The 10,792-nt window shown below is 44.3% G+C and overlaps 1 protein-coding gene across 4 annotated transcripts; it reads right to left on the bottom strand.

The window, feature by feature from the left end:
* On the bottom strand, nucleotides 1-10,792 carry znf384a (zinc finger protein 384 a). Of its 4 annotated transcripts, XM_084031646.1 has the most exons (11): nucleotides 10,639-10,792; nucleotides 8,622-8,689; nucleotides 7,687-8,002; nucleotides 7,168-7,287; nucleotides 5,567-5,730; nucleotides 5,386-5,462; nucleotides 4,721-4,945; nucleotides 3,322-3,489; nucleotides 2,426-2,504; nucleotides 2,046-2,204; nucleotides 1-1,919 (listed from the first exon to the last, which is right to left on the bottom strand). In XM_084031646.1, exons 2-11 carry the CDS (start codon nucleotides 8,682-8,684, stop codon nucleotides 1,518-1,520), a joined length of 1,773 nt encoding a protein of 590 aa, XP_083887772.1. In that variant the 5' UTR covers nucleotides 8,685-8,689; nucleotides 10,639-10,792; the 3' UTR covers nucleotides 1-1,517. The 4 variants fall into 4 exon arrangements, with proteins under 4 accessions (XP_083887772.1, XP_083887773.1, XP_083887774.1 ...); XM_084031647.1 differs by lacking the exon at nucleotides 7,168-7,287; XM_084031648.1 differs by lacking the exon at nucleotides 3,322-3,489.

Below are 10,792 nucleotides of genomic sequence, written 5' to 3' on the forward strand. Positions count from 1 at the left end.
ACACAGGACATACTTCCCTTTTACATGTGAAACAGTCTTTTCTATCTATTCTATGTACAGCATACTGCAATTCAATAATGCCTCAGATTGATAATAATGGGTATAACATTTGCAATAGTTATAATGAAAGTAGTAATATGTATGAAAAGTTCTTTAAAAAAAAGATTGATAACAGTACCTGTCAGCCATTTGTATCACACAATCATTATTTCCCCAACAACTTGACTATGACGAGTTGGGCTGACTTTACTATTGGAGTAATAGTAAACTGCCCTTCTTTGAATAGTAACAACAACAAAAAAGGGACAAAAACACTTTGTAAGGACTTTTCTCTCCGTTCCCTTCACATTCATGCATCACTTTGCTTTCTCTCCGAGTTTGTTCACACGTTTCTCTGTTGGTAGAAAAATACATACATATGATATATTTAAAAAAAAAAAAAAAAGGTACAATAATGACAAACAGACATCAAGTACAAGTGCTTTCGTTATGGCCCCTCCCACCCCACCAACCCGCTGTTCTCTCTCAGGTTTCACCTCACTCTGCAGATTCCTCATCTTTAGTGCATTCCTGAACTGGTCCGTGTCTTTTGTTCCATATTTTGGGCTTGATAAAGAAATGACTTGAATAAGGACATCATGATTTTGGAAGTGAACGCTTTGAGATTCTGCTGCAGGTTTTGTTGTAATCCAATAATACACCGTCTTTCCTCTTGGATTCCTTGTCTCGTTTCTCCCTCGTTTTGGCTTGAACTCGATAATGGAAAATGTTCAGATTAATGTGATCTGAATATGTTCTAATTCACACCATTGTCTGGACAGCAACGTGCAGAGATCGGTGTAATTTGTGTGTTTTTTTTTCCACAGATATTTTACATCTTCATCCTCCAATGGTGCCCTAATGCAAACAATGCAATAAAAAAAGAGAAAGGACACCAGTGAGCCTCTTTTATCAAGATTCTCAGACGAGAAGTGCTGGTTTTGGATCAGTGTAACCGTGTTTTACAAAGCAATTAAGTTCTTTATTGACTGATTGAAGATCAAGAGAATAGAAATTAGACTGAACATGTGCTGGAGAAGATCAGGTCTACAATGATGTAAAAGCCAAAAGTGATCTCAGATTAGGTTTTAGTGAAGATGTTCCTCCAAACTGGAGGAATGTGACTTCAGACTGAGAAAAATAACTACTGATATCAGTGTCCTAGACCAGCATTTCTACTGAGAGAGACTTGGCACAAGTGGGCTCAGGAATCGAGAAGCACATTGTAAAATATCTGCTCGGACAAGTCATTTAAAACTGTACTCAGCATTAAAGCCTTTTAAAATGAAGGATGAAACTGGTAATGGGTGAATTTTACCTGTAAAATTAAACATCACATAAGTAAAATAGTCCTCCTATGATCGATTTTTAATTAAGAAGATTATAATACTGAGTACAGTTAAATGACTTGTGAATATGGACCTTTTTACACTGCAGACACAATAAGTAATTCCTCGAACAGAGTGGGAAGACGAAGCCTATGAGTTCATGTGTTCCACCTGTATGGCGGAGGTGGAGACGGTGAGGCAGAGGTCTTTGTGGACCACTGGCAGGTCCGCCACAGTGACTGGTTTGTACTGGATCTCGCCGGCTGACACTGTCTTGTACTGGTGCAGGTCAAACGGACATTGAACCACAGCTTCCGTGGGCTGCTGGCTTTGCTGGTAGCTGCCCGGTGGTCCGGGGTTAGGGTTCTGGTTGTGATCTTGTCTGGTCTGGTTTTGGTGCTGGCCCGCTCTGTTGGCACCTCTCCCTCGGCCGCGGCCTCGACCCCTGCCTCCGCCCGGCGTGAGGCCCTGCGCCTGCTGAGCAGCTAGAGTTGCTGCCACTGTTAGCGGGTCGGGGTTGTGCTTCCTCATGTGTTTCATTAGATACGTCTCCTAGAGTGCAGAGAGAAGACATGATGGAAGAACTCATACAAACACTACACTCATTTATCCTCCCAGCAGGCCGCTGATTTGTGTGGAAACTACGTCTTGTGTGTGACGGAGAGTCTGAGATCTTACCGAGGTATAGGATCGGTTACAGAGGCCACAGGAGAACAACTTGGCATGTTTGACGGTGTGTGTGGACAGGTGCACCTCCAGGCTGGCAGCGTCTGTGTAACCACGGTTACAGTTGTGGCACTTGTACGGCTTGTCTTTGTTATGCTGCCGACGGTGAGACTGTGGGGAGAAGAATAGAACGCACATCGGCACGATCAATAAGTGATGTTTTCCAAAAACGCAGCGCTGAAAAATCTCATGTTGATTTTCTTTCACAAACTTTTAAGAACAAAACAAAACAAATTGATGCAGCAAAAAGAGCATTTAACTGGATTAGCTTTCATGTAAAAATGTCCATTCATGGAACATTTAGCAAGGATCAAACCTGAGAATTCATTTACCTGTAGGTTGGACAACTGAGTGAAAGCTTTTTCACAGCCAGGATGGTTACACTTGTACGGCCGGTCACCGGTGTGAATCCTGGAAAAATCCACAGTTCAGCACTTCATCACTTAGTCACAACATTAATTACACTTAGTTGCTGCACTTGCAGGAAGACAATGAGAGTGATGTAGTAGTAGTTTGTGTTTTCTCTTATCCAAACATTTTGTGCGTACAGCAGTGTTATGCCATTTCAAATGCATTGTGCTCATCAGCCCCTGAGACGTCAGACAGTCCTTTCTAACTGGGAACTGAAGTCGATATCGAGGCGCTCTTCAAAGCCACAAAGACTCTTTTGACAAAAACAGTAATTTTACCTCACAGAAAATGGAAGTTGCTGGCTCGATCATTACATTTCTCCAGAAGGAGCTTTGGCGAGAGCATAGAAAACAGCTTCAGTTCCCAGAAAGGGCTAGCAAAGTAAAGAAAATATTCTAAATATATCACTCATGCTGATATTGATTTTTTTAGGTGTCTGAAATATGTTTTGCTGCTGCCTTTTGTCTACAGCAGAACATTGCTTTGCTCCCTTGCTAGTACTCTTTTCCTCCAACCTGACCGCTACCTACTGCAGGTAATCCTCTAACACCCAAAGCAGGAAATTACCATGAGCCAGGTCTCGGCTGTGGCTGATAGGTTACATATTTTCAATCCCAATCGTTTTTTTTTTTAAAAGCCAGTCTTTGTTTGATATTAAAAGATGACAGATTCCCTGACAGCACAGCAAGCAGAAAAACTAAAGTGCAGATGCAAACAACCACAGTGTCACAACTCTCTACACACCTGCTCCCATACATGCACGCATTAAAAACACACCCGGCCATTCAATCCCACCCAGCCCGGCCCGGCCCAGTACCGTGTGTGCTGCTGTAGGTGACTGAGCTGCCTGAATGTTTTCTGGCAGTAGGAGCAGGCGTAGGGCTTGGCCCCCGTGTGGATGCGGATGTGCTGGGACAGGTAGCTGGAGTTGGCAAACGACTTGGAGCAGTGGGGACACTTGTGGGGCTTGGCCTCCGTGTGGTTTCTAACGCGGCAAAACCGGGATTGGAGGGGTGAGGAGGTGGAGAGAGAGAGAAACAGAGAGGGAGAAACAGCGAGAGATTTTTAAGCTACAGCATGACCAAACCTCACGATGAACTGAAGACCCAAATCATGCGTAAAAAAGTTAACAGGATCTGCGATCGGTTGCATTGATCGCAGATCATTAAGTGTGCTCTTTGTGCTGCGTCTGAGTTGTGAAAACACAGAACAAAAACATACAGCAAGCACAGTCACGCCTTTCTCTCTCTCTCTCTCCCTTTCGCTCTCTCTCTCTTGCTCTTTGCTGTGTCCTGCTTGGAGTGGCGTTCGAGTATCTATGAATGTTTGGCTCTGCTGCAGCCGATTGGAAATGTAAATTCAAGACGAGTGGCAGACCAGTGGGACGCAACTTCCTGTCTAATACGAATGGTCTGACACCCCGTGCATGGCAAAAAGGGAAATGAGAACACGGAGAAGGTGAAAGGATGAGGGCAAACAAAAATATGTAAGCATTTATCACGATGACATGAATAGGAGACAGATGCTTTCATCATCACTTACACGAAATACAGGTAAAACCACTAACAGTTAGTATATAAAGGGTACTTTTGGGATTTAAATAACTGACTGACGTTCCAGCTGACAACATTTTCACTCTCTGATAATCAAATTTTTCATTTGTAAATGAACTCTGTGCCATTATCTCCTCAGTGTTATTTCAGCTTTTATACTGGGGATGTTGTAATATTATTAGGTGGCTCCAGTGTCAGTAAAAGGTCTCCAGAGGACGCCTCAAACAAAAGAGGGGATGCTTGAAGGAAGTCTTGTGAAAGCAGAGGTGGACCCAGAGAAAAATAGAATTAAGTAAGATACGGCGACAGACATGCAGTACCAAGCCAATCTCGTGACAGTATCACCAGCAGGGTGAGAAAGCACCTGCTAAACGAGCGTATACTCTGGTGGTAAGTTGACCTACTCTACCAAACTCTGATGATTCAAAATTCATCAAAATAACAAGCTTGTGACTATAATTGAAGTTAAGTTTAGCACCTCCAAAGGTGCTTACAACTGTGGAAAAAGAGCTTTTTTTGACCTATCAACACTCCCAAAAGACCCTGGCACATACCCAACTCACCACCCCTTCCTCCCTTCACACACACACACACACACACACACACACCAGAAACCACAAGCACAGACACGAACACGGCCACACAAGCCACTCAGACCAGTACCTTGTGTGCTGCTGTAGGTGACTGAGCTGCCTGAATGTTTTCTGGCAGTAGGTGCAGGTGTAGGGCTTGGCCCCGCTGTGGATGCGGATGTGCTGGGACAGGTAGCTGGAGTTGGCAAACGACTTGGAACAGTGGGGGCACTTGTGGGGCTTGGCCTCCGTGTGGGACTTCGCATGGATCTGCATGTCTGACTTGCTGAAGAACGTCACTGCACACATCCGGCACCTTGGAGTATGAGACAGAAGACAACCTTAAAACTGATTAAATGTAGGCTTGCAAGTAGTCTACAGACCCTATTAGTGAAAAAAAGACTCTTTCTTCCTTTCTGGGGTTTCTTTGCAGCTGCCAATCCTAGACTAGTAACGGTATCCGCAGGAAATTATAGGCATCCAAATATGTATCCGCACTCTGTTTCTCTTTACTGTGAATGCTGGGTTTCTGTATCAGCTGTGGAAAACTTCAGCCATTGAGTCAGCGAGTGAGAGATGTTGGTGAATGTTAACTACTCATATTTTCTTCAGGCATTGTGAAAAACAAACCAGCGTAGTCTTAGATTATTCTGTCTCCACCTCCACCCACAAAAAAACTTCACCATGGTTACTGATGGAAAAGCGGTCTATAGTGTCGGTTTCTAAATCTGCTTTTCTCTAATCTGTTGACATTACCTGTAGGATTTGGGTCCATCTTTGTTGGTATGATCATCCTCATCATTAGACAGGTCGTATGGGTCAGCAGCGTGGTGCTAACACAGAAACAACATATTATAATAACGCTGGCAATCCATGCTGTGTAGAAAACCAGCAACAGACAAAAAAACCATGAGCCAAGAATACAAGAGACCCTCACCTGTCCACCAGCGGCGAGGTGTGCCAATATTAATGCATCACTTCCCGGAGGGAGGACCCCACCCACTCCAGCCACTCTACCCATCATCTGTTTGCTCTTCCGGCCTCGCTTTGATGGCGTCGGCATGACGACTGCAGGGGGGAGAGCAATGTGCTCCTTCTTGCCTGGAAACGGGAGAAAAGTAAAAAAGAAGAAGTGTTGCGTTCAGTGTTGTGTTTAGACGGTAGGGGTGTCCCCGGTTAAGAATTTACTTAGTCGAATCTGATTGGTCATGTCTTGCCTATAGTCAACTGATCGTCGGATTCATGTCTTCTTGTTCTTGCTTAATGATCCACCTCTGTTTAAGCTTAATATAGAAAAATAGTAAAAACAACAACAACATTATTGGCCGAGGTACATGTTACTGTGGCTTAGCTGCTGCTGCACGGCCGGCGCTGTCCGTGGTCCTGCCGGGGCCGAGATCGATAAGACAGAGAGACACAGTTTCTCATCCTTTTTGCTTTTCACCGTCCTAATAGAACTTTTGGTCCTAATTCCATTTTTCACAGACATAAAGAAAACAACAGGGAGGTGAAGGGACCGTCAACGAGAGAGACGGACGAAAGCCCCTAACAGCTGTTACCACGCCACAAACAGCTGTTATTACGCACCTCCCCCAAATGATTTTTAGAGAAATCTGTTGTTTCATTAGCACATTTTGACAACACGACAGTTGAATCATACTCCTTTGATCAAATCGTCCTATCGTGAATTACTCGGGATCACCTTGAGAAGACAGCATCTTCTACATGGACACATCGGACAGAATCCCATACATGAGTTATGTATGGGCTGCCCTGGTCAGGAGAAGTACCAACTCTTACAAAAGACTATGGACACAAGTGTGTGCATGCTTGTATATGGATGTCACAACACAAAAAAGGCAGGAATGAATCAATGGTCGGTACAAAAAAGGAGACACTTGAAATTAAATAAGATTTGAATGTCTGACCTCAAAGTCGAGCTGAAATAAAAACACAATTTTTAACCCTTTTAGATCACATCCCCGTTTATATTGTTCACCTATTTAATACGTGGAGACCAAATGATTCACATCCAAAGATTTATTCTTCCTGGAAAACAAAATATGATATGTGCCTACATCAGCTAGTACCAAGCAATTTCAATCAATACTAGACATCCAGCCATCCATCAGTCAATCGGAGCGAGAGAAGGTCGTGAGCTAACATTTTCAACCATCAAATAAATTTCCTTCCAACGTTAAGCCCCGCCTCCTTATCCTGTTTCACTCGGAAACACGTCACCATACTGACAGCAGATACTCTGGAAATGCACGCTCGACTATAAAGCTGCAGTCGCTAACTTTATTGATTATAACTTATTGTTTATAAAATGAGAACATTTGTGATCCGGTTGGCACGTTAAAAAAACGCTCACGCCAAAACCAAGCAACGCCCCAGGGGCCGAAATATAGTCCTCAAACAAATACATGTTAATAAAAATAAATAGCATAAGCTTTGACACCACTTCTACCTTCTTTAAAACAAACTGCAGTTTGATTTAAGAAGCTGAAATGACGGTGAACTGCGACCACTTTTTACCTGTATTTGAGGGGTGCACTGCAGATACTATCATGGTGGTGGCAGTGGGGTGTCCAGCTACAAATGACTGTGTGGAGGCAGTGGGGACCAGTGTGCCTTGAGGGGTGATCACTAACCCCGCTAAGAGGGAAAGAGAAACCGTGATCTGGCTGTTGGTCAAAACAAACATTTTACATTAGGCTGCCACTCCTACTAAGAGTCACTAACAATAGGTGCACTGTCCACATGAGCTTCATTACAGCCTATATTTGGAGCCACAAAAATCCTGTGTATGCACCAACACTAAACGTGTGTCATGATGTTGACAAGAGATGTTTTTACATTGATTTGGATCAAGTCTTTAACAACCTATACCTTAAAACCGCTGCTTACAAACTAGAAAATAGTTCAGATCAACATTTGTAGGAGCATGTACCCATCTTAAAGCCGGGGTAGCAGGAAACCAACAATAAGATGACACAGAAATGTAAAATGGAGTGTCATGATTAGGCCAGAGTGAAGACATAGCAGCCGGCTCACCTGCAGTCATGATACCTGTAGAGGGGACAGGCACTACGGTGATGTTCTGGGTGGTGTGCGACTGGTGCATGTGTCCCCCTAGCGCACTCATGCCCCCACCACCACCACCACCTCCTCCCGCTGCCGAACCCCCGCCTCCCTCCTGTTTGGGGACCAACCGCAGCCCGGACCCGGCGTCCATCGAGCCGGGGATGGCGAGCACAGCCGTGGGGTAGTGGGGGGAGGAGGTGGAAGACGCGGAGGCGTGAGGGAAGGAGGGTGCCTTCTCCGGACCCAGCTGCTCCTTCGCCTTGTTCAGGAACATGACGTTTTCGATCTAGACAGGGACGATAGAGGGGCGGGTTGGCGGTAGGAGGAAGGAAAGGAGGAATTGTGAAGTATTAAAGAGGAACAGTGGGAGGAAGTGGGAACAGGGAAGGAGGATGAAATGCAGGACAGGAAAGGGGAAGGGGGAAGAGAATAAAGAAGGTAAAAAAGGAAGACACAATGGTGGAGGTGGAGAAGAGGAGTCAAGGATGAGGTGAGGCAATAAAGGTACGTGTGGGATGAAGGGCAGGAGGTGATAGTGAGTTAGAACCATGTAGGGAGGAGAAGGCAAGGAGACAAGAGAGAACAGAGGAAGTGTAAGATGCAAAGAAATAATGAAAAAATATACAAAAGGGGGGGTTGAAGAGATGAGGGAGGAGAGGGACAGGAGTGATGACATCATCAAATGAACTCTCCCCATGTCAAGAGATCACGTTCAAACAAACGTTCATGTGAGACTTCACCGACTAAGCGAGCATTTTTCAAATCATTGTCTGGCGATGTGTAATGTTTAAAGCATTTCCGTAAAACAGTGACTACGATAATCGCTTGCGGGTATCTTTTGACAGCACAAACCACTTATACCATGTGTATTTCAAGACAATTCCAACAATCAAGGTTGCCTCTACCTGTCCTTGTACAGTGGGGACGGGAGACCAAAAGTATGATGAGTTGAAATGGGAATCGTCCATTATTTCTGTAATTAAAAAGCAACACACTTAGAAAACACCTGTCCTCCTCTTCTTCCTCCTCCTTACTATGCTTTTTAATTGTTTTTTTTATTATTTAACTTTCATGTGACTCTACACCATGCATGGCTGCATGTCAATCATCTTAGTTTGTTTCCTTTACATGTATCCTCTCCTCCATCCGGTGACACACACACTGAACAAGTTTCATGATGAGCGTGGAGCACAAGCAGGCAGGACCGCTCAGGTTTAAATGTGGCCGGTTAAAGCGTCCACATTGAGAGGCAAGCAACCATTGCTGAGGGATCTCAGTCCAGAAAAGATGTGTAAGACGGATGTAACAACTTCCTGGTCGAAGGGGAAATGTTTTAGGTTCATGCTGATGAGGGTTGTTGCTGCATTGTTATAATAGTTTATCAGATTTACAGAGAAGAGGATGTGAAAGGAATCAGGCTCAAGATGTTCAATCCCGGGGGGGGATGGACATTGAGAAAAATCTAGAGGAGGACAGAAGATGCAAGTTGAGAAAAACACTAATTGTAATCAGTCTTTGAGGCTAATCTCTTATAACACAGCCCATGCCATGCACTTCCTTACTCGTCTCTCACAGTTGGCTATTAATAAATTGCACAATATTAAGAGTGGTTGCTTTGTCCGTGTTAATGTGTCTAGTTTTGGAGTGCAACCCTAATGCTGTGTCATAATTGTCTGTTTATTTGCCTGTTAGAGTAACAAACTAGATGCTGGTGCAGTACATGTTGAGTGCACAATATGGCTTGTTGAAGACTAAAAAATCTATCGTCTATCTTTTCATTATCAAACCTCCGGTCTTCTGTTTTCCGATCATCTCCCACTGACACATAGGCAACATGTTTTCTGCAGCACAAAGAGGGAAGTTTCATTGTTCTACGTTTGGCACGCATTTGCAATTTTTCAACTTCCACATAGGTTTTCTAACACCGTCACAGAGCAACGGTGAAATATGTTTTCTGTATGCATGTGGAGACTGTTAAATGCCATGCATAGTATGCCACATACCAAGAAAAGAAAGCATGTAACTGCATGTTAGTAAAGCCTGAGTGACACTTGAAATAACTAATAGCAGGTTAGCCCTTTGGAGAGTGTTGGCCCGTGGGAAAAAAAACAGCAATGCATTAATAAAACAAACTCTTACAACAACTGAGATAACAATATATTGCATGCAAAACATTCGCAGTGCATCACTCAAAGGCGTGTTTCACGTTGTTTTCATGAACTCTCCTCTGCAGATGCACAGCCTAAACATGACCTAACGCTTTTTTTAGAGAGGCTGTTTGACAATTCAGGGGGTCCATTGCTAGTCAACGCTTCGGAGCTCAGAGAGCCATGTTTGGCGAGGGGCTCCAAAACTGTGGCACAGCTAGCTTCGGCGGGTTAGCAGCGATTCATGAAATCCTGTAAATACGAAATGTGTCATTAAATGTCTGATTCAGGAGCACTCAGCATCGATGTGTTACACAGCACCAGCTGCCACCATCTCAACCCGATAACTGTGTGTTACGAACATGGCTAGCGTTTAGCTGGTTAACGCAACAAGCCGAGGGGGAGCTAGCTAACTTGCCTCCATTAATTTTCTCCCTTTTGTTCGCTGGCTTTGCTCTAGCTTACAAGCGGGCCTGTATGTTCGCAGGCTAAGCCCGCTCGCCACTTGGTAAACACAAACATCCTCGCCCCCCCTCACGCCTCCATGCCTCGCTCCCTGTAGCTCGCCTCGCCGAGAGAAAATAAAAAAAGAGAAAAAAAAAAAGTCTGGAATAAAAAAAAAAAACCCAAGACAGAAAAAAAAACCGTCGACGCCGTCGCCTCTGTAGGAGACGCAGCTTCATGCAGACTTCCGGCGGTTGGGACGACGGTGCTCTCAGACACACTGAAAATAACAGTTAATTAACAACGGAATAATAACTCCTGTGTTAATTACCGGTGAAATCGACTCCCCGTCAACCCCCCCGGAGCCTCTTCGGGTCGGGACAGTTGGAAACTTTGACCAAATCCGCCTCTCAAACCCTTCAGATATGGCTTTTTTTTTCTTCGGTTTTTTTTTTCTTTTTTTCTTTCCCTCCAGCTCTCCTCAG

Source organism: Eutrigla gurnardus (assembly GCF_963514095.1).
Source record: "Eutrigla gurnardus genome assembly, chromosome: 17".
NCBI lineage: Eukaryota > Metazoa > Chordata > Actinopteri > Perciformes > Triglidae > Eutrigla > Eutrigla gurnardus.

Excerpts from the sequence above, each read along its gene's own strand:
- znf384a (XM_084031646.1), bottom strand. The coding sequence starts at position 8,684 with ATGGACGATTCCCATTTCAACTCATCATACTTTTGGTCTCCCGTCCCC. Across the intron at positions 4,946-5,385 it reads GATGGACCCAAATCCTACAG|GTGCCGGATGTGTGCAGTGA; the intron begins GTAATGTCAACA and ends TCATACTCCAAG. Across the intron at positions 1,920-2,045 it reads GTAACCGATCCTATACCTCG|GAGACGTATCTAATGAAACA; the intron begins GTAAGATCTCAG and ends TCTGCACTCTAG.